This window comes from Pantherophis guttatus, chromosome 3, assembly GCF_059756535.1.
Source record: "Pantherophis guttatus breed Tessera chromosome 3, ASM5975653v1, whole genome shotgun sequence".
Classification (NCBI taxonomy): domain Eukaryota; kingdom Metazoa; phylum Chordata; class Lepidosauria; order Squamata; family Colubridae; genus Pantherophis; species Pantherophis guttatus.
In genome coordinates this window covers 194,906,716-194,931,251 of record NC_142065.1, presented here as the reverse complement: position 1 = coordinate 194,931,251, position 24,536 = coordinate 194,906,716, and the positions used below count along the sequence as shown (strand labels likewise).

Here is a 24,536-nt window from a genome sequence, read left to right as displayed (position 1 = left end):
GTCTAAGATACAGTAATTTTGGTGAAAAATGAAAGAAAATATAATTCTTCCTTCTTTCGATATATAAATAATCCATGGGCATTGGGGATATCAGGTAGGTGATTTTTTTTTTCCAATCCTCTCCAAAAAAATAAACAAATCCTTCATTGGCTGTTCTACTGCATACACTTATTTTCGGAAGAAAATAGATCTGTTCTAAAGTAATGGTGTTGCTGTAGAACAAGCAAATCTATCAGGGTCAGTACAATCCATGTTTGTGGAGATTGGAACCTTGAAATATGTTTGGTATTCAAAGGATAACCAGCAACAAGGATGGATGAAAGAATGTGACATAGCCTTTATATTCTTTCAGGTTTATTGAGGAACCAGGAACCATTAACCAAAACCGTTTGAGATTATTAAAACAAACTTACATCCAGAACTATGTCATACAAAGAAATAATTGCTTCTATAATTATCCAGATTATAGAAAAACTAAAGATCAATTGTCTAAGAATCAAAATCAGTCATTTTTGCTACCTCCCATAAAACGGAAGAAATGTCCATGCCGGAAAATTGATAGTGTATAAATTGTTTCTTGCCTGTTTTTACTATATTGTTTTATAGTTTCTTTTTGGGTTACTGTATTATACACTATGATATATGATACAGTAATGAGGATCATTTAGACTAGATGAAGGGGATAACAACATTTTCCAGGTGAAGATTGAGGACTATTTCAGTATAAACACAAAATAAATTATATCTATCAAGACTAATACCAAGGAATGAAATTCTTTCTCAGATGTTAAAGTTTCCAAAGTTTTATTTTGATTCTAAAATACTTTGTATTTTCCAATTTCATTGAAACCATCTATCTTTTGGAGGAAAAAAAAAAGAGCAAGATATTTTTTTTCTTCCTCTACATCCATAAGTCTTTCATGAATTATTTGCTTTTATATTTATTCATTTTTTGTAGCTGGGTTCTGGGTTGATTCCTCTTTGCCAGTTTTAAAGTTCACATAGATTTCTGTAATGATTTTCACCTCCCATTGTGGTTTTGTTGATTTAAATTAGATCACCTTGTATTAAGTGATTATTACAACTTTGTTTAATTTATCTACATTTCCTCCTCCTCTTCCTCTTCCTCTTCTTCTCCTTCTCCTTCTCCTCCTCTTCTTCTTCTTCTATTTCTCCTCCTCCTCCTCCTCCTCCTCCTCCTCCTCCTCCTCCTCCTCCTCCTCCTCCTCCTCCTCCTCCTCCTCCTCCTCCTCCTCCTCCTTCTTCTTCTTCTTCTTCTTCTTCTTCTTCTTCTTCTTCTTCTTCAGCAATTGGTGTGGAGATTCTCAGTCATCTATCATTTATCTCCAGTCTACAACACAGACCTTTCAACAGTTCCAAGAAGGCTCCACACCCATTTGCACTATTCAAGTGACCCTGGGGCCACAGATAAACCTCTAAGTGACCTCGATGACTCTCTAGAGGGTTTTTTATTTGTTTCTTTAAATATTTGTTCCTGAGTTTTGTATGTCATTCTTCAAACTCAGGATTTTCCAGTGATAGTGAGTTTCAGATTGGTATCCAGAATGTTCAGTTAAATTCTACATTTATATTAATTCCTTTTAACAACTTTGTGAAATTTGAACATTTGAAATTTAAATAAATCAATATATTTCAAGGATATAGCTTTATTATTAGGACAGTTGCATTTAATAAATGTTTCATGAAAGCTTACAGCAATCAACAGGTTATATTGTGAAAATCTATTCTTTGTTTTTTACAATATAATGTACTTACTTATACTATATTTATATATCTGAACATGTAGCTATGAATTAAGAGAATTCACAGATGTCTATTCTGTGAGTTATGTATCATTTTGGAGGTAGAAAATTCACCAGAAACAGATAACCTACTCATTCAAAAAGTTTGTCATGAATTCCTAAGTTCTGAAAGTTTAAAGTTTTTAAGGTAAGAGTAAAACAATAAATAAATGCTAGAAGCTTGATCCTTTGAATCATTTAGAAGGGCATTTTGTATTTGGAACTATTGGAATACTTGAAAATTATCACATTAAATTCATTCATTGATTCATTGATTCATTCTGGTTACAACCAGAATGGGTTGTAACTAGAATGAAGTTATTTAAAAGTGATACAATTGAAAATTATTTGTTTATTTATAAAGTATTTGCCACCCATGCTGTATCTAATGACTCTGGGCACCTTACAACATAAAAATGTTGAAAAACATTAAAATCGTCCATTGTAAAAACATAGTAGGTAAAAATGCTGTAGACTATTTGAAGGAGTTTGGATTTTGGTGTATTATCTATGTGCATTCCTGCAGATGCAGGCCCACATAACCAACTAGCCTTTTTGTTAATCTGCTTAAAGATGCACTTCTGTTGCTTTTGAGATAACATTCCATGTACATCACTTAAACTCAGTTTCCCCCTTCTGATAGCATTTTGACCTTGCCTGTACAAATCTAATACCGTTTCTAATTTTTTTTTCCTCCCTCTACATCAGTGTTCAAGGCAGAAGGTGCAAACTCCAAAGCTGAGGAGAGGAGAGCAAAACAGAAAATATGGCAGGGTGATTGAATCTTAGTCTACTCTCAATGAGCAGAGAACTTTGGTTGACTGATGAGAGAGTCAGAATGAATTATGTCCCTTCTGTACCTTCTTTTTTAAAAAGAGTTTTTCCCTAGCAAAGTGTTAAGATTCCTTGACCCATTTGAAGCCTGCATTTTTCCAACAGAGTTGGCAGTATGACTATAGTGATTTTTGTGCGTCCTATGACTTTCATTGGTGAATACATTATATATAGTTACCATGCTGAAGGTGTTATATCTAGGACTGCATTGTTCCAAAATTGGTATCTCAGTAGTAGTATAATCGTTCTGGTTTGGAAAGCAGCAGGGGAAAAAAGTACTAAGATAACATAACTCTTTGCCCCAAATTTGATATAACTAGCCTACCATTCAAGTCAACAAGTTGCAAGATACCATTTTTGCAACTGGGTCCAACCATTGCTCAAGGCGGGAACCTAATATAAAATATTCTTGCCACATGAATATTTAGCTTCTCCTTACCAATCCTGTAGGGGACACGGTGGTTCAGTGGCTAAGATGCTGAACTTGTCAATCAAAAGGTCGGCAGTTCAGTGGTTCGAATCCCTAGTGCCGCGTAACGGGGTGAGCTCCTGTTACTTGTCCCAGCTTCTGCCAACCTAGCAGTTCGAAAGCACATACAAAATGCAAGTAGAAAAATAGGAACCACCTTTGGTGGGAAGGTAACAGCGTTCTGTGTGCCTTTGGTGTTTAGTCATGTCAGCCACATGACCATGGAGACATCTTCGGACATCGCTGGCTCTTCGACTTTGAAACGGAGATGAGCACCGCCCTCTAGAATTGGGAATGACTAGCACATATGTGCAATGGGAACTTTTATCTTTACCTTTACCAATACCAAGGGCAATAAATTCCTTTGTCAAACTACTCTTTTTTCCCTATAAAATTCAACTGGAATCTGTTTTCCTGTGACATACAGTATATACATTATTTGGTATCTTATTCTCTCAAATGCAAAACAAATTGTGATTCTTTTAAATAGCATCCCTTCTTGTTCTTGAAAACTGTTGTGATATTATTACTTTGTTCCTAGTTCCTTGAATCACTGCATAGAGTTTAATTTCTAGTTTTTTGATTATTCTATTTGATATTCACTGAATCTGTTCCAACACTTTTGCAATGCCCAGAAGTGGAACAAATAAATGAGATGGAATCTGACCAAAACAAAATAAAATGGGAATATTTTTTTTTCTTCATTTTGGAAAAGAGAATAGATATTTCTTTCATTAATTGACTTTTCTTCCAAGTTAGTTTTAGAAAACTAGATAACTTTAGTAACTTCAGGAAGTTTTGTTCTCCTTATAGCCTAGTTTCCCACAATTAAAACTTTTTACCTTCATAGAGCCTTTGCCATTGCATTTCTGTATTGTAGGAACATTATATTTCATCCTATAGTAATTCTTAATTAATCTTTGTCAGAACAATAATTTGGGGTTCCAACTTGAGCTGGGTCTGTGAGAGATTAAATAAAAATGAGATCCAGACAGCTGTGAGAAAAGAAGAAATATTTATTCCTAAAAGCAAAAACAGTTTGTATTTAGGGACGGGCTGCAGAGAAATGGGGTACAGGAGCAATTTTTTAAAGGGGGAGCTTATCCGGGGTGTCACGTGCTGATTCTAGGGTGACATTTGAGGGGTGTGTGTATAGGTATATTTATTTTTGTGAATATGCAGTTCCTCTGGGAGACATAATTTAATTAACTCTGTGTTTGCAGACCTTACCCTTTGATGTGTGGATTAGGTCTGGGTAATTTATTTTGGGGTTTGAAGAACTTTGAGAAAGGGATTTTCCCCCCCTATTTTCTATTTTTACTTGATTAATTTAGTTTCAGCTTGGTCATCAATTATCTAGGGGAGACACGGATTCTCAGACTATTATGGATTCTGTTAATATTTTAAGGGAAGATGGAAACAGTATAAAGAGTAAAATATATTTGATTCAAAACTTCTTATACCTTGTTCCATGTTTCACATATTTTTCTTCTGCTTTTCTTTTTATCTATTTAACCTAATGCATTCTAATCAGGTTCATTTGGAATATTAAGCAGTCAATCATCATCATCATCACACTGAAATTAATTAAACTTCCAACATTGTAATCAAAATTATATATTATGATATTCAAATGAAAAAGATATAAATTTTTTTTCTAGGAATTTTTTTTTCTTTTTCTTTGCTTACATCTGGTTAATCATAATTAGAACAAGAGGTGTTCCGAATCTTCCTCTGTACAATTTCATATGATAGCCGTGTTGCTTCTAAAGGTTGCTTCCTAATTATCTTTCCTTCCAACATATATCTGTATCTTATTCCTCATTTTACTACTTTTCACCCTCTTTTATCCTACTGAACTGAAAAAAAAATGACTGCATGTGTACCTATTCTATAATGCTTCATACATCAGTATAATTTTAGTGTATATTTGGCCAGGAATTGAAAAAAACAACAACATACAGTATTTCATTCAACCTTTCCTTTCCTTTTTTTTCCTAAACTTTTTAGTGGTTTTTGGCCAGTTTGTATTTTTCCAGACATCTCTCCATGATGTGGTTGAAGTATATGATGGGCCAACTCAGCAATCATCTTTATTATCTTCACTATCAGGATCACATTCAGGTATCTTATAATAGAACTGCCCTAAATATCTTATATATTGAAGTGACTTTTACGCTAGATAGTTCTGCTGAGCATAATTGGTTTTGAACATTGAAGAACAATCAAGAATGCATAAATTAAAAGATTAAATTGACGCTGTTATGGGATTATGGGGAATCAGTTGAAAGAAGAAGAAACAATGTGATGCGTGCCTTAGATTATCAGTAATTATTTTGTAGAAGTTGGGGGAAAATCTATATTTTTGTACAGTGAGGAAATGATTATTTGGGAATAATTAGGGAAATAAGGTGGCATCCAGTGTGAGTTGCTAATGTTTTTCTTTATTTTCCAGGCTTCAAACAAGTTTTTGTAACTATTCTAACAAATAAAAGAGCAGTAGTCATTAATATTCATCTATTTTTTTAAGATTTAAAAAGAGCTACAGCACAATAAATAGTTACATTACAGTACTTCACTTCTCTGTAATCTAAAATCCACTTTCCCATCAAAGGTAATAATTTTTAACATAATTAATCAGAGACAAATTCCATCTTATTTTTAATTAATTACAGATAACATGCAGTTCTTGTTGGAACTGCATCATGCAAGAAAATAAATGTATTCCCTCCATCGTCTAACCTGAGATAAATTCAACAAGCATCGATCTCATCTTCTACTAGCAATATCCTCAAAGCTGTAGTTAATTAAAAGAATCTGGAGCTGTGCCTACAGGCTATACATTCAGAAAAGAGTTTATGTAGTTTACACCTCAGTGATGATAATTTACATGCATATTAATGACAGGATTATGACATACAAAGATTTAAATTAAAAGATAGTTGACATGAATTGACACCACTATTTACACAAATATGTAGCTCATGGCATTCAGTCCTCTCAATTCCTGGCAAATAGATGGGGAAGAAATGGAGATAGTGACAGATCTTATTTTCCTGGGCTCCAAGATCAATGCAGATGGGGACTGCAGCCAAGAAATTAAAAGATGCTTGCTCCTATGCTATGGCAAATCTAGACAGCATACTAAAAAGCAGAGACATCACCCTGCCAACAGAAGTGTGTATAGTCAACGCTATGGTTTTCCCAGTTGCAATGTATGGCTGTGAAAGTTGGGTCATAAGAAAGGCTGAGCGACAAAGAATTGAGGCCTTTGAACTATGGTGCTGGAGAAGACTCCTGTGAATCCCTTGGACTGCAAGGCGATCAAACCGGTCAGTCCTAGAGGAGATCAACCCTGACTGCTCCTTAGAAGGTCAGATCCTGAAGATGAAACTGAAATACTTTGGCCACTTAATGATAAGGAAGGACTCACTGAAGAAGAGTCTAATGCTAGGAAAGATTGAGGGGAAAAGAAGAAGGGGCCGACAGAGAACGAGGTGGCTGGATGGAGTCACTGAAGCAGTAGGCGGGAGCTTAAATGGACTCCAGAGGATGGTAGAGGACAAGAAGGCCTGGAGGAACATTGTCCATGGGGTCGCGATGGGTCAGACATGACTTCGCAACTAACAACAATTTACACAAAGAAAATATATTATGGAAATTCATCTGAAAGTTATAAAAAAAGACTTTCCTGCCACTACACATTCATTCTATTTTAAATTTCACAATCCAGATCAATTTCACTTTTGTGCCAGTGCCAAGATGTTGGGAAACTATCAGCCAGGCAACTAGGAGGGATGAAGTGGGGAATTAGCCTTGAGTCATTGTGCAGCCACAAGAGAACTAGGACTGACCCCTCCCCCAATCATTTAATATATTCTAAATAACATTCTCCATGGAACCTTATCTCTTTCTTCACAAGCGAAGGAAAGCAGTCTGGGGAAACTCATGTGTTATAGGCAGAATTTAATCAAGTAGTAAGCTTGAACTCTTTGTGTGTGGATCTGGTTGCTTTGGCCTGACACAATCTGCCCTCATTATTGGTGAAAACTCTAAGCAAACTGATATTTGGTAAAGTTAATAGCTGTTCTCAGAGTGCCATTCATATTTCATGAAAGAAGCAGGGTGGAGTTATCTGCTATGTATTCTCTTATAGTATATTCTATTGAGCAGTGGTGATGCAGTGGTTAGAGTGCAGTACTGCAGGCTACTTCTGCTGACTGTCAGCTGACTGCAATTTGGCAGTTCAAATTTCACTAGGCTCAAGGTTGACTCAGCCTTCCATCCTTCCGAGGTGGGTAAAATGAGGACCCAGATTGTTGGGGGCAATAGGCTGTCTCTGTAAACTGCTTTGAGAGGGCTGTATAGTACTGTAAAGCAGCATATAAGTCTATGTGTTATTGCTATTGCTATTACTTGAAGCGCTCCTCTGGGGAAAAATCATCTTTACATTCCTTCTCCCAGAGCTATTCCACTGGAATTAAAAAATAAAATAAAATAGAAAAGTCCTTTCATTCACAGAGAGACCGATATAGAAATTACCCTAAAATGTTACTGGCATTTATTTGATAATGTTTCATGCAAACATATTTCAAAACACCGTAATAATCACTGATGAATTCAATGTATTTCACATATTTCATCTGGAGCAGCATATTATTTATTTATTGTTACTCTGTATATAAATTTAGCATGCATAGTTTTGATGTATTCCTTAGGATACTCACATTTATGTGTTTGATATGACCCAAGCAACATTTAGTAGTTTTGAAATTCTTGAAGAATTTAATTCTTCCATCATTTCAGTGAGATCTAGAAATATTTAATATAGGTAAGATTGGATTATTTTTCATGAAGTATTTTTACAGAATTATCTTTTCTCACAAAACAATCTCTGCCATAAATGAATATGAATTTTATGGACAGATTGGTGAGACTGTATGAAGAGTTCTGCTGAGACAGATTATAGGGTTCATATTTTGTTATGAACAGTTGATATCAAATTGTCTCTTGAAATAATATAAGTAGACCTTGTACTGTTGATGTACTCCACAATATAATGCAGAAATATTAGGGGATGATTATTTAGAATATATTAAAAAGGAATTATGCTTCTTCTGAACATTTTCCTGAAGTTGTTAGGGGTCAAACCCCAAAATAGGCAGTTGCAATATATCATTGTAACTAAATAGCATAAGTTTATTTTTAGTGAAACTCACTCCTAGGAAATCAATTTAAACAAAGTTCTAAAGAAATATAAAATTTTAGAACATTGTCCTTGGAATCACCATAAGAGAAAAAACACTTTCCATTGTTTACATGGATATTGATCCTTTTCCGCTGGTTCTTAATTTTAATAATAAATCTTAGGAAGATTTTTAAAATAAGAAATATTGGTTATTTCCTTTTTTTGAAAGAATTGTCATAGTTAGAGGTAGCTTCATTTCATATAGTTGGTATAGATTCTGCTTCTTCAAATTTGGAATTTACAGGCTTCTGCAAAATTAACGTCTATAGAGATAGTAGTAATGTTGTCCAATGTTTCTCAACCTCAGCAATTTTGAAACATATGAACTTCTGTTTCCATCATTTCTCAGTAAATGTGCAGGCTGAGGAATTCTGGGAGATGAAGTCCATACATCATGAAGTTACTGAGATTGAAAAACACTAATTTAAATTAAAATAACATTAAATCAAATCCCAAAAGATTGTTTCTTTTGAACCCTTTTCTTTAAAATATAAAGTTATATCCATTCTTACTAAATAGTCTGTCCCATTACTACTGATAGATCTTACAGATCAAGAAATAAATGTAAAATCCCAAACAAAACATGATTCATGAACAGCATTTTCATGTAGCTACTAGTTCCCCGTTTCACTCTCTTTAATTGTTTGCTTTGAAACAGTATAGTAGACAATTAAATAATAAGCAAAGGCCATTAATTTTTATAGACTGTTACTGGGGGGGAAAAAAGCCCTTCATTTTATATAAGATACTTACAGGAGGATAAGAATCTTTGAAATATTCAGCAAATGATATTGTAGGATTCTTGACAGAAAATTGTTTCTGAGGTGCAGTGTTTTTTTTTCTTGAGTAGGAGAATCCCTTCCACTGAGCTCAAGAAACCAGATAACTGTACGATTTACTTCAGTCGGACCTGTTACAGCCAAAGGATTTCACTTCGTTTATCAAGGTATGAGACATAAATGCCTCTAACACAAGCTGGCGACCCTTGGGCCGGATGCGTCATGCGCAGGCCACACCCACCCCAGCTCCCCAAAGGGGAAAAAAATGTCATGAAACGTCACATGATGGCAACATGATAGTGCGAGTTTGACACCCATGCTCTAATATGTTTCAATTAATTTGATTTGCTAATTTCCTACCTTTTATTGACCTTTCAGGGGTGTTTTTTTTTTAAAAAAAAATACCTTATTATTGTTATATTACTATGTCTGATTATTTTGAATGTTTTCATTATTAACATTCTGAAGAAGATATAGCAATATATAAATGATAGAAAATCTAAAGGTCACTGCGGGAATGCACTGAGTCCTAAACAGAATAAACTATATTGAATGTTGCAGCAGATATTTAAGCAGTAGCCCATAGATCTATTCCAAAGTTTTTATGCGTTTAACCTGAACCTCAAAGTTTAACCTAAAGTCTTTTTGAGTTTAACCAGAAAATCTGCCAAGTTAATAGGAATGCTACAAAAAAAAAGTTACTTTCTCTCTCTCTCCTTCCTCCCTCCCTTCCTCCCTCCATCCCTCCCCTCTCTTCCCTTCCCTTCCCTTTCTTTCTTTCTTCCTTCCTTCCTTCTTTCCTTCCTTCCTTCCTTCCTTTCCCTTCCCTTCCTTTCCTTTCCTTTCCTTTCTCTCTCCCTCCCTTCCTTTCTCCTCCCTCCCTCCCTCCCTTCCCTTCCCCTTTTTTTGCATTTTTCTGCAATGCTTTCATAATTTAAAAAGGGTTGAAATCTAAAGGGGAATAGTGATGACAAGACCTTTTTGCTATTTCAGTTATAATCTTATCTATTCAATCTAACCTTTTGCTCAGGTACATATTTCTATATCTGAATATAGACAGTGATAGTATATTGAGCAGTAGAACTAATTTTATTATTAAATATTAAAACATGTTCTTTGAATTTACAAGGCAATCTTATCCATGAAGAAAAAAGTAGGGGTAATCCAGTGTATATAAGAGTCCAGCTTTCCATTGTTTCTCTTTTTGTAAATGGATCAGACACTTTAAAAATAATTGCATGTCAACATTTGCTGCTATAATTTAGCCTTTATAAATCTGAATATTAATATGACAACCAGAGCAGGCATTCATAAAAATGTAGCTAATCAATTTAAATATCTACCCGTCACAGAAATAAGAATTTCGCTTTGTATATTAATTCAATGAAGCAGTACATTTCATATTATTTTGCGAAAAGCTTGATACGATTGTTCTGTTATATAATGGGAATGGAAGTTTTTGTTGCATTTCTAGACATTTGAGCCTCTTATTTGAAATTTAGGAATTATCTCATTTTCTGCCACGAAGCAGTATGCATTATCTCTAATGTGTTTCTAGCGGTTCCAAGAACAAGTTCAACGCAGTGCAGTTCAGTGCCTGAACCACGATTTGGAAAAAGGATTGGAAATGAATTTGCAGTTGGTTCGTTGGTTCTTTTTGAGTGTAATCCAGGCTACATACTCTATGGGTCAATAGCAATTAGATGTGACACGGTGCCCAATGCATTGGCACAGTGGAACGATACCCTTCCTACATGTGTTGGTAAGTAGCCAAAATTCAATTATTTACAGGGTCTATTATTTTTTACAGTATGAAACGTAGGATTTATTCTACTATCTATATACTTCAAGATAAAATGACCTGTTCATTTGAACCTATTATAAACCCTATAGCATTGTAACATCATGCTCTCCTGCTTTTGCCATAACTAAGAGGAAAGGCACACCCCTCAAAATTGAAAGGAACCAGCATGTTCTTCAGGTTGGTGAAGAACCTGTTTCATCCATGAACAGCCACATATCTGCATTTTGTTTGTTTGTTTATTTATTTTGCTTATTTATTTATATGCTTCTTCAATTGCACTTGAACCTAAGCAGAATACACAGCAGCTCAACTGATTAAACTGACTAAAATAAACCAATAAAACTGGTCAACTGATTAAAATAGACTAGTAAAAAATAAATAAAAAATACAACAGTAACATATTGGGGAGCGGGGCATGTTGGAACAGCACATATATTTGTCTCTACCTTATTTATTTTATTTTATATGGTCACCCATTTCAGAAAAAGTAACTTTGCATGGCATACAGCAAAAATATAATGACAGTAAACATGTCAAATCTGTTTCAGTAAAAAGTTTTAAGAAGCACACTATTGAAGTATGATTAGAACATTGTGAAAATAATTTTTTCCCTAGATTTTGAAAATACATGCTTGCGTTAATATAGACAAATCCTACTGGCTAATTTGAAAGGTTTCCAGACTCAGTATATAATGATGTATTTAATCATTATATTCCTTCAAAGATGATATCTCCAGAATTTGCTCATTCCTGTTTTTAAATCATTGTCTAGTGTTATGTTTCTCATCTTGGTGATTTGGAGATGTGTGGACTTCAAGCCCCAGAATTCCCCAATCAGCATGCTTGCTGTAGAATTCAGGGAGTTCGCGAGGTCCATGCATCTTAAAATTGCTAAGGTTCAGAAATATTAGTCTAGTCCCAATGCTTAGTATATTGGACAAAAAGGCAGTGGGCCTTTTTTCCCTAACCAAGACAGACTCCAAAAATGAGGACATTGTAGCAGCAACAGTATGAGAGGTGAAATTATTGAATTACTCCTAAGTAGGAATTTGGGCTATATTTTAGGAGCTACACTCATCCATCTTTGTTGACAGTTTCATCGGAATCACAAAGATTATGCTTTCCATAAGCACTGCAAGTTAAGCGATGCAGTGGAAGATGATTAGATCAAACATCTTGTTATTGAGTAATTGGTAGATCTAGGATTCAGGAATAGAGGTTCTTGTCTAATCTTCTGGGATATGGTTATGTATCACTGGGGGAGGGGGTATAGCTCATAGATTGCACTGGGACACTATTTTGTCTAAAGCTACTGTGTAGGCAGGTTTGCAGATCATTAAAGGGAATGCATTAAAATGTTACACATGATGTAGCCATCATCTGGGGTCTCTGTTGCCAGAAGATTCCCAGATCTGTTGAAAAAAAATATGTTTTAAGTGATTTCTGGAAGATCACAAAGATTGGGGCTAACTTCATCTCAGAAAGGATCAGAGGTGGGTTTCAGCAGGTGACCAGTTCTTTGACCAGTTCTGGAGAACTGGTAGCGGAAATTTTGAGTAGTTCGGAGAACCGGTAGTAAAATTTCTGACTGGCCCCGCCCCCATCTATTCTCTCCTTCCCAAGTCTCAGTTAATCAGGAGGAAATGGGGATTTTGCAGTAATCTTCCCCTGGATTGGGGAGGGAATGGAGATTTTACAGTATCCATCCCCTGCCACGTCCACCAAGCCACATCCACAGAACCGGTAGTAAAAACATTTGAAACCCACCACTGGAAAGGATGATGTTCCAAAGAGTGGATGCCATGGAAGTTTAGGCTCATCTTCTAAGTCCTATCAATTGGAATTCCTTAGCAGATGAGACTCACCACCTAATTTTCCTGCTGGACCTGCTGGGACAAATAGATATAATCAGAGAGATTGTGGTCTCTCAGATAACCTGGCCCCATTCCATGTAGGACTCTAACCCTAACCCTTAAATTGGTAGAAGCAAACTGGTAATCAATGCAACTGATAGAGCAGAGGTCTAATGTGTGTCCTTTACTTGTTTTACCACGTTTACCACAGTCAGAGTAACTGTTGTTATAGAGAAGCTTCTTCACAGAATGAATTAAATATTAAAAATTACTTTATTGTGGTAGTTGTACAAGCCCAAAATACTATTCATATATGTGCTCTGCTCTTCTAACATCAGCATGCATTTAGACAATGAATTTAGTAATTGAAATGCTACGCATGGACACAGCTTGCTGGCAAATACCTCAGTGTTTCCTTACAGATATCAATTATCAGTCATTGTGTCTGCTCTTGCTTTTACCAGTAATTATTTAAACTGTTTAAGTGACACTGACCTTTAGTTTATTCATGTAGTCCTTGACAGATTTTATCAGTTATGTGCACTACAAAATGTAACTCCTGTATTCATTACTCAGATAAGTTTCCTTCTTCTAAATATTCTTCAAGTTCTCATATTTGTATCTAATGAAATGAGCCACAGGACTTAATAATGCTCTTCTGCCAGAATGATATATTGGCTACTAATAGTGCTGATAAAACTTCTCATCAATCATTTCTTCAAGCTATTAAAACTCTAGCAGAATGTCGTATTTAGATGACAGCCTAATGTGATTATATTAGAATGTCTAGTGGCTTGACCAAAAGTATCATTCATATTTAGCATTAAATATCAATGCAAAACCCAACTGCATTCTTTCTATTTAGGTCTAATATTACTGTCACTGGGATAGATATCTGTGCTGGATGCAAATCATATTTATGTTGTATGCAAGGAATATATATGGATATTATTGTTTTGAAAAAGTCCAAAGGGTAATTTAGCTGTATTAATATCACTGATAAAATTTAAAGGCCTCAGAGTTATGTAATTCAAGCCCTAAATATCACACAGCAGTTCTTCAGCATCACATTTATAGCATGAACTACAGAACACACTATACAACTGTGTTCCCAAGTTCAATTTCTGGGTGATTGTTCTTAAAGTTTTCAAGGATTCACTAGGATCTCACTCTCAATTCCCATTCAATTATTATGTATTATTTCACATTTCATTTTTGCAGGGAATTCAGGATGCAATGGAAGATCTTCCCCAATATTATCTCCAGAGCAAGAATTTCCCAGCCTAGATAACTCAAATAAATATTTATGGTAACAGAACTAGATCTTAATAACTTCACTCTTTGCTGACTAAGGTTTATGGCCCAGCTTTCCTACTTGGCTGCTCATTCAGATGTTTTATACATCTTCTGTGCCAAGGAACATAACCTCAAGTCTCAGGACTACATGGAGTCGTAGAGAACCACAGAGAGGACCTTGAAAAATGAATGTGACAGTTGCAATGAATGTATTTTGGAAACACCTATGTGGGCAAGATTTCATTATTCCTTTGATCTCTATCAATAGCCCCAATATTTCAGTGCAATATGTTTCCTTACCTGGCCTACACCCTTAAAAAGCCTAACAGCATTTCCCAGTCCTCCCTCTTCTGACAAAAAGAGTTAAGTCTGGAGGTGGAGTCTTCCTAACCTCTTTTTTCCTTGGGCTTAAATCACATTTTGCTAACTGCCACTTTCCTTTTCCAAAATAATTTCTGTGGTTCTCTACAAATTCTGTGTAGCTCTGACACTGTGGGTTATGCATGAGACATATGAATGGGCTGGTTGTCTGCAGAGACCTCCCATTCCTTTGATATCCTCTCCAGAAGCTCTCAAAGTTGCTCCTGAATTTTATTTTTTTAAAAGAATAGGTGTATTTTTTTAAAATAGGAGAAATTATAAGTACATCCAAGCATCATCATATTAGGTCAAATTTTCAATTATCATTTTTTTTGCCTAGTTGTTCAGCTATAACAACTGCATAATGAAGTAATTTATCTATAAATAATTACAACAGTATATCCAGCTTTTGAAGCAATTTGATATGTTTCCAATATTTGAAACTGAGAGTCTGTTGTGTCAATGCTTTATTTCTTCAGTAGTTTATTTGCTTCCTATTTCTTTCCTCAGGTCTGTCTTGAATTTTAGAATTGTATTGTAAAACTGCTCCGATTGTTAAAGCTTGTAGTCATGTAAGCTTTTATTACATTGCATCTCTGTTTTGATACATGAACCATTTCCATAGTTAATGTATCTGCTTCCAGTGCCCTGTGGAGGTATTTTAACTAAACGTAAAGGAACAATTTTGTCTCCGGGATACCCTGAGCCATATGACAACAATCTGAATTGTGTGTGGAAGATCACAGTGCCAGAGGGAGCTGGGATTCAGGTAAAAATACAGATGCTTTTAATCTGTGCAAATGTTAACAGCATTTTCCATTAAGAGATTTAAAAATTAAGTAGGTCTACTTTTGTTTAACTCATAAACAAAGATATTATTTTGTGTTCTTCTTTCCACTTGTGAATATTTTTGCAGTTCCTTCCAATTTTTCAATCCCGATTTAATCCTTTTGCTTCTGAATTATTTTGATTTTTTTTCCATTATCAGGAAAATGATATTTAATTCCTTTTGATAGAATATCTCTATCTATCTCCCTATTCTATTATGAGTAATATGTATGCTTAATGGATAAGAAAGTGATTTGTAGAGAGCTTATGGAAAATATGACATGCCAAAGTTCTCCATCTATGATATAGGCACAAAATTTAACTCTTGTTTGTATAGATATTATGGTAACGACTTAAGCCAGATAAGAGAATGTCAAGTTTATAATCTTTGTGCCCCAGAGACATTTGCAATGCCTATGAGATAGACATACATGCATATATGTATATGTATGTGTGTGTTTGTGTGTCAGCTGCAGAGGGCAACTGTGATTACATAGAAAGAAACCTCGCTGATTTAGGTGCTACATACACATCAACATATATTCCTCACTTGGAGTTTGCCCATCAAATCCAAATCTCTGCACGTCTTCAAAGCATGCATACCTACATAAATACATGCTATGTGATACAGCTTTGGAATATGGTTATGAGAAAGTGTATGAAATGTGTTAATATTGAATAAATAGGGAAGATAAATAATGATCTTAATTTATAGCAGTTAATCAATTGGAGTGCATGTGTTTTAACGTTTTTAAAGTTTTGAATGTTTTAATGTTTTTCTTTTTAACATTTTTTATGGGATTGTTCGCATTGTTTTATTCTTTGTTGTAAGCCGCCCAGAGTCCCTTGGGAGTTGGGCAGCACAGAAATGCGACTAAATAAATAAATAAATAAATAAATAAATAAATAAATAAATAAATAAATAAATAAATAAATAAATAAATAAATAAATAAATGTGCAGCTCTTTAATGAGTGACATGAATCACTCATTAAATCACTTTGTTGGAAAAGTCATTAGTGCAGAATGACTAGTAGTCAAAGCATACGGTCCTGTGTCACATGGACTCTTTGTAAATATTGCTTTAAGGCAGCTGGTTATTTTTTCTCATTTGATTATACAATGGATTCTCTAGGAAACTATATTATCTGAGGCATTAGCAATTACATACACACACATGTTCAGAATTCTCTCACAGTAAGAATTAGCTGGTTTGCTATAATTTCTTTTTTCATCCAAGAGTTCAAACAGCATTAGAGATTTATAACCTTGCCTTAACTGCACTTATGATAACAACTAAAAAAGGGATAAAGGGAGTATTTTTTTATCACAGTCATGCAAAGACTGTTGAACCATATTTAATTTTGGTTTTGAGAAGTTAATTAACTGACAATGTGAAAACAATGTGGTATCTGCAATATTTTAAGCCATTTATCTAATTATCAACAAATTCTATTAAAATTCAAATTGTATCAGGCATCCTTAGTTTAAGAGCATTGGTATGTGAACACAGTAATGGTCAGGAGATTCAGGCAGTTCAAATGAGTATAAAGATTTATTTCAAGCTTACACTTTCTATAAAATGATACATTTGATTCCTCCCTCAGTTCAGCCTGGTCATCTCCTACTTCATGTGTCTTATACTTGATGATGGAAGTAAAAGAAATATGCAATAACAATGATGAGGAACATTCTCCTCTATAACTGTATTTAGTATTTTGGTTGATCATTGGTTTATAGAATATTTAATTATTCTACATTTCAAAACGTATGAATAATAAAATTATAAAATCAAGAGGGAATATTAGTCCACCCCTCTGCCATATGAAGAAATACAAATGGAAGTAACTTTGCAGGATCTAATCTAAGTCAGTCTAGGTCAGATTTAATCTTCTGAGCTTTCAGACTTGTGCTGGAATCCATTCTCAGGGAACTTCTCTCTACTGGAATGTAGAGAAGGGAAGTTCTGTCTACCAGAATGAAGAAACTTTGATAGATGATGAATCTTGAGATTCTCCTTGATTCCTATTGAATGGGAATCCATCATTATCTTCATAATTCTTCTGATGTTAGGAAGATTTTTCTAAAATTTATTCAGAATCTGACTGTCTGTAACTTAAGCCCATTGTTCCTGAAATGATAGAAAGCAAGCCTTGACTTTCTTGTGTGAGTTCACTTTTCAGATATTTGAAGAACATTGCCATAGTCCATCTTAAACTTATCTCCTCATGGCTAAGCATAACCAATCCCTCCTTCTCAGATGATTTAATTTCTAACTCTGATTAATCTTCCTATCTTTAAAGAACTTGTTACCACTTCTCTGAATACTTCTAAAAGTATGATATCCAGAACTGGAGGCAATATTTGAAATAGACTTTAGTTGGTTTACAATAAGATTAAAATGACAACACAAAACATTAAAACATTAAATAGGAACATTAAAATCAATAAAGATAGCTAAGGAAGAAATCAATATAGAACAGGTTAGAGATGGAGTCTCTTTTTTTCATCCACTAACCACCTCCAGTTTTGAATACCCCCATTGAGACCCCAGAACAATCAGCACACCCAGTTTTTAGGCCCCTGCAGAAAGCCAAGAAGGTTGTTGTGGATCTCACTTCAAGGGGCATGATGTTCTGAAGGGTGGAAGCCATGACATATAGCAGAGATGGCTAACCTTTTTGCTGTCGCATGCCAAAAATGGGGGGAGCGTGGGGAGGTCGCCACACATGTGCCCACACCCATAATTCAATGCCCCCCGCACATGTGTGCACGCTTCCCCCACTTTTGGCATGCAATGGCACAGTGGGCACAGTAGGCCCGTTTTTCACCCTCCCCAGGCTCCAGAGGCCTTTTAGGAGCCTGGGGAGGGTGAAAACAGCCTTCCCCACCCTCTCGGAGGCCCTCCAGAGGCCAGAAATAGCCTGTTTCCCGACTTCCAGTGGGCCCAGAAGTCTCGAAAATCACACTGCAGCTGAGCTAAGGCAACACTCGCGTGCCCACAGATACGGCTCCGTGTGCTACCTGTGGTACGCGTGCCATAGGTTTGCCATAGGTTTGTCATCACGGACATATAGGGTCTTCTCCTAGATACTGCCAGCCAGAATTCCTTGACCAATGGGGTACAGAGCATACCCATTCTGTCTGTATGATTGGGGTGGACCAATCCCTGCTTGAACCTGACATATGATCACATGACTGTTGGAAGTGGTAATGCTATAGGGGCCATGAAGTACCCATTCTGTGACCATTGTAACTTTGAACTGTTGTAACACAATCAGTCGTTAATCAAAGACCACTTGTATTGTGGAGTCTAACTTGCAACCAAACAAGCTATTACCCAGATCCCACTAACTGAGAAGTAAATACAGTGTACTGATACATAGCTAATTATAGCATCTCTGTTTTCAGCCATTGAGTAGTGTGTGTGGGAGGGGGATTAGAAAGGCAGGTTTCAGTGATTACAAGCATTATTGTGAATAAGGTCATATTTAGAAATATATTTGGCTGAAATCCAATATTTAGTCGAACTACATAAGCCTGAACGAACCCTCCACTACTCAATCATTTCTGGCAATATAATATGAAGTAGAACAATTCCATATTGTCTTGTAATTTTGCCCTATGTCTCTGTCCTTAATAGGTACAAGTGATAAGTTTTGCAACAGAGCATAACTGGGACTCTTTAGATTTTTATGATGGTGCTGATAACAATGCTCCGAGACTTGGAAGCTACTCAGGTGAATGAAAATAATAACTTCTTGTCTGATATTCTATTTTGTGGCAAAACATCAGCTTGTGTGCTAGGAATGAATGCCAAGTATAAAATATCTTATATCACATTTGTGTAATATATGAAGATGTTGAAATGCACCATTTTACAGAACATGTCAGACCACTGATTCATGGTACCTTCATTATCTAGTACCACCATAAATTTTTGACAGTACTGAAACTGATTTTATTCTGCCACAACAGAATCTCTATATTACAGGAAATGAACACAACACTGACTGACGTTCATGTAATATATTTTGAATGCAAGGAAATTTAAATTATATTAGTAATGATTTCTTTTTTAAAAAAGTGGATCTTAAGGATGCTGTGATACATAAGCTGAATGGAAGTTGAATGTTATTATAAAAATGCCAAGGTTTAATAAATATGGTACCAAACAACTTTTTTAACACAAAGCTTTTATATAACTTTGAGTCATTTAATCATCCCACTGTTCTTTCGCTTTCTCTTCAAATTAAGTCGTGACCTTGCAGTTCCTCCGCTTTTGATTCTTCCTGTTTTTCTCCTAAGCATCATTATTTACTCTGTATGTAGGTGGAAGAAGAAAAGAAAAGAAAAATAGAATAATAGTAATTTGCATGCTAGATCGGCCGTGACTTTTCCATAGATCTTACGAACAGCTGAAGCTATCAACTTCTTCAGCTAGTTTAAACACCTCTGTGCTATGCCAATTTTTTTTTAAAAAAATGTGGTATCTATGTTTTCCAAAAGTTTTTAGGTGCTTATAAATTGAACATTTTTGATACTCCAAGGCCCTTTCACCTTATGGAATCATTGTTTTGTTCAGCTTTCAACCTTCACTGCAAAAATGTTTGTCATCACATCACTTCCTTCTGAATTGTTTTACTTTTAACTATCTTTTTTTACCGTTAGGGAATACTGGTGCCAGACATTTCAGTATTGCCAACCAAAGTATTCACCAATAACAATGGATTCTCAATTTAGAGGACAATAATAAATTGCCTGGAGAGATCCCAAACTTACTGGTCCATCTACCCACTTCTCTACCTATTTATGATGACCACAGTTGGTAGCAGCAGTTATGCCTGGAAGCCATATACAGTACCATTTGATTTTTCTGTTAACACTACAGAAAAATGCTGCAAGGAACAATTGAAATTGTAGCTAACTCAAGCTACAAGGACCAAGCAGAGAGCTAGAACAAATAGCAAAACTGCGGACCTTATCAGAACTTATTGTCACTTTTATTTTAAACATTAATTTCTCGAATTAACCTTTCTCGTGGTGCTATATATTATAATTGTAGGTGTAAAGTATTGATCAGCTCCAGAGTGCAAATTTGATTTGTTTGTGAGTGTGTGTATAAATTAATTTGTGCATGCAGTGCAAATTGGGTTTGTGTTTTCATGAACTTGGCATAATTAAAGTGTACAGCAAGGATCCAACTATTACTAGCAATAGTAGAGAGATAGTAAGTAATAGGTATCTATTGTGAGGCATACATATAGAAAGAACTGAAATGGTTAAGAGCCTGCTTCTTTCTCCTTTGTGTGGAAGTACATTGAGTGTAGTTGGAACAAGGCATTTAAGAACTATGTGTGATAAACAAGGAGGGTGGATGAAAATGAATGGTTGCCAAACATTGGGAAAAATTGTGAAATGTGAAAAATACATATATATATATATATATATATATATATATATATATATATATATATATATATACACATACGTATATAATCATCATCTTTTAAGGACCCCATAATCCCTTACGGGGTAGAGTCTGGGCAACTGAATGGAGCTAGCAGAGCGTTTAACAGCCAATGTGGTCATTCCTGTTGCCAATGTGGAGTTTTGTTCAACAGATTTATTCTCATTGTGCCCAGAGAGAGAAATATCTGCCGCCACCTAGGATCGAACTCACAACCTCCTGATTGTGAGGCGAGAGCTCTACCTCTAAGCCACCACACCACTCCACATATGCATACATACATATGTACATGAAAATAGGTTGCTTATAAAATTGCCAATATGGAAGAAACAAGTTGAGGATTTGATCACAGTTAGAGAATGAATGAGGATTGCATTACAAAGGATTGAATTGCCAAACAAACATAGGAAAAAAATAGTACAGGTAGTCCTCAATTTACGATCACAGGGGAGACCAAAATTTCTGTTGTTAAGTGAGACATTTATTAAGTGAGTTTTGCCCCATTTTACAACATTTCCTGCCACAGTTGTTAAGTGAATTACATGATAAGTTAGTTGTTAAATGAATCTGGTTTCTCCATTGACTTTTCTTGTCAGAAGGTCACAAAGGTGATCATATGACCTGGAGAGACAGCAACGGTCATAAATATGAACCAGTTGCCAAGCATCTGAATTTTGATCACATGATCATGGGGTTGCTACAAAGCTCACAACTCTGAAAAACGGTCATAAGTCACATTTTTCAGTGCCTTTGTAACTTTGAACAGTCACTAAATGAGCTGTTGTAAATCAAGGACTACCTGTAAATGTATCAAGAGGATGGGAAGACTGAAAAAGACATAGATAGATGGACTTGATAAGATCCTCATCGGTGCGGTGGAAGCTATTACAGTTTGAAAGATATAATGATATGGAGAGGAATTGTGACTGGTGTTCATATAAACTAGATGTACTTTAATTTCACTTTTTGCCTTCATACTTTTCAGTTCTTTAATTTACTACTTCAAAGTTGCTTTCTAAACCTTGCTTAACTTGAAAAGAAATGAAATCTTTCCAATCTCAGTCACTAAGAACCAAGGTGATTGACTGGATCCTATGGTTACTTTATAACTGAACAAAAACTGTCTATTAAAAGCACTCTTTTGAAATGGATATAAATGGTAAACTGAGACGTTGCTTATATTTATAGGTAAAACTGTGAAATGTGGAAAGAAATAGCAGAATTAATTACAAATTAATAACCTGGAAACTTCTTTTTTCCTCCCTAGGAACCACAATACCTCCACTTCTTAATAGTACATCCAACAATTTGTACTTAAATTTTCAGTCAGATATTAGTGTGTCGGCTGCTGGCTTTCATTTAGAGTACACAGGTAATGTAATTGCAATATATATTGCCATTAGATAGACCTGAATGACTTTGAAAATGTAGACATTTACACTTCAAGAAATTAAATGTTGGTTCTATTGAAAGAGTGGGAATGATAATTTCATGAGGTAGTGAATTTTGATACAATTATTCTGGCTTTAATTATGTACGTATTGTTTTGTACATATAAACCATTAAATTCATGAAAGAAAGGGAATAACAAAAAATAAATATTTCACCACAATGATCCTATTCCCTACAAAGAATCCCTGAGTCTGTATTCATTAGGATTGAGCATTCAGAATATCTGAATGAAGTATTCAAAAATGAAAGGGTGGGGGAATGGAAAATAAACAGGTAAGTATTAAAAATATATGTGGAACATCAAGCACTTTCAGCAACAGACAGGAAAAAATGAATCATTCTGGGATAAAAAGGGAATTTGTCTTAACTTGTCTCTATTGATCCTTTGAAGTAGGGGGGGAAAGGCTGCCAATTTTGAATGACCAAGGTGACATATTTTTAGGCAAATTGTTCCAGATCTTACGCAAGGCTTAAATTACATCTGAGACCATGAGTCAACTTGTTATCCATGAGGTTAGTTAAATTTGTCTGACTCATGGTTTATATTTTGTACTATTGAATCTTGTTGGGGAGAGGACAATGACTAAGACACCAAGCAGGGGAAACAAAGAAAATTCAGGACAGCAATAAATCACTTAAGATTTATTTTTCATATCTCAGATCTTTTATGTGCTTCTTACTTATCATTAAATGTTTATTTGTCAAAATATAACTTTGTTACAGAATCCATTCCTAGCATTCAATTGTAACATCAAATATAAGCTTAATCAATTCTTGCTTGGTTCCTATAGTGTCACTTGCATGTTTGAAACCAAATCTGAGTCCTTCCCTCTATAATAAAAACAATCATCATTTATCTGAAGAAGCCTGAGTAAATGCAAAAGGCTTTTTCTCAAGAATGCATGTTATAGAGCCGAGATGGCGCAGTGGTTAGAGTGCAGTACTGCAGGCTACTTCAGAGGACTGCTAGCTGCAGTTCAGCAGTTCAAATCTCACTGGCTCCAGGTTGACTCAGCCTTCCATCCTTCCGAGGTGGGTAAAATGAGGACCCAGATTGTTGGGAGCAATATGCTGACTCTCTAAACCGCTTAGAGAGGGCTGTCTCTATGACACGGTATATAAGTCTAAGTGCTATTGCTATTGCTATTTTCTCATTGTTCCATATACATCGAAGAGCCTGAGTATCTGATAGGTATAAACAAAATCAGACATATCATCTTCCATTTTGTAGCCATTTGTCTGATCTATGAAAATCCCTAAAATCTTCAATCACAGTTCCATTTTGTAATATAACTAGATATTCTTAATTCTTAGTTTTTTTAAAAGTAGGAATTCTGAAAAAGGTGTATTATCAAATCATCTTCCTCCATTGACATGCAATCCTATTCTTTTATTTTACGTTTTACTGCCTTGCTGGCTTTTTTTTTTTTAATGTTCAAGTAATTGGTTGTTTGAAAGCTGGAATGGTACTTTGAAATATCAGGAAGTTGTCACAATTATATATAGATCTCAATATTTGATTCAGTCATTTTGTACGGAATATATCTTGCAGTTGTCTAGCTCTGTTAACTACTCACTTACTCAACAATGATTTAAGTGACATGGAATAACTGGCAATATTAGGAAGTAGACGAGCCACAATTCATAATTTCTGCACACTTCATCTCTTTGTCAAAATTGCACACAGTTGATGAAAGTGAAATGAAAAGAAGAGGATATAGATAACATAATTTCTAGTGTCAAGTGAAAGAATGGGATTCAAAACTCTTATCTCGGTCTCCAAAAAGTCACATTAGATAAAGTTTGCTCTGTATGTTAGGGGGGAGGAAGGATAGTTTGTACGTGTTTGGGGATTATTCAACTCTTTATATAAGAGATGGGGCAGACTCATGACCCATAATAGACCTCTCTATATTTTTTGTGACCCATTCCATTTTTCTTTCTCTTCTTAGTTCTTTTGTTCATGTCTCCCCTTCTTATTTCCATTTTTTTGGTGAAGATAGCTTTACCATTAGTGATGGATAGCTTTACCATTATTTGTAATGGCGTCCTGTATTTCATCTGACAAACATTTTTAAGCAGTTTCTTTGTCTTCAGACACTTTATTTAAATCCCCAGGCAAAAGATCTCAATAGAACAATAGGATTTTCAGTAGCAGAGCTATTAGAACCAAGAAATAGGTGTTGTTGTTTTTTGAAAAGTTAAACAAGGAATGAATGTCTTTCCTGATAAAACTTAGTAAAATTGCTCAATTTATCTTTTTCTTCTTGTGCCATATCCGGACATTGGCGATCATGTTTGCGATCCTGTTTTTTTCAACACACACACCCAAAAGTGATGCT

General features: G+C 35.2%; 1 protein-coding gene across 3 annotated transcripts in view; it reads left to right on the top strand.

The window, feature by feature from the left end:
• The window catches only part of CSMD3 (CUB and Sushi multiple domains 3), a 695,220-nt gene that overhangs the window by 541,352 nt on the left and 129,332 nt on the right, over nt 1-24,536 (top strand). For all 3 annotated transcript variants that reach the window (XM_034422197.2, XM_034422198.2, XM_034422199.2), the window contains 6 exons: nt 5,116-5,229; nt 9,204-9,299; nt 10,691-10,894; nt 15,090-15,214; nt 18,916-19,012; nt 22,010-22,114. In XM_034422197.2, coding sequence (XP_034278088.1) covers nt 5,116-5,229; nt 9,204-9,299; nt 10,691-10,894; nt 15,090-15,214; nt 18,916-19,012; nt 22,010-22,114 — 741 coding nt within the window. The remainder of the gene's footprint in view (nt 1-5,115; nt 5,230-9,203; nt 9,300-10,690; nt 10,895-15,089; nt 15,215-18,915; nt 19,013-22,009; nt 22,115-24,536) is intronic.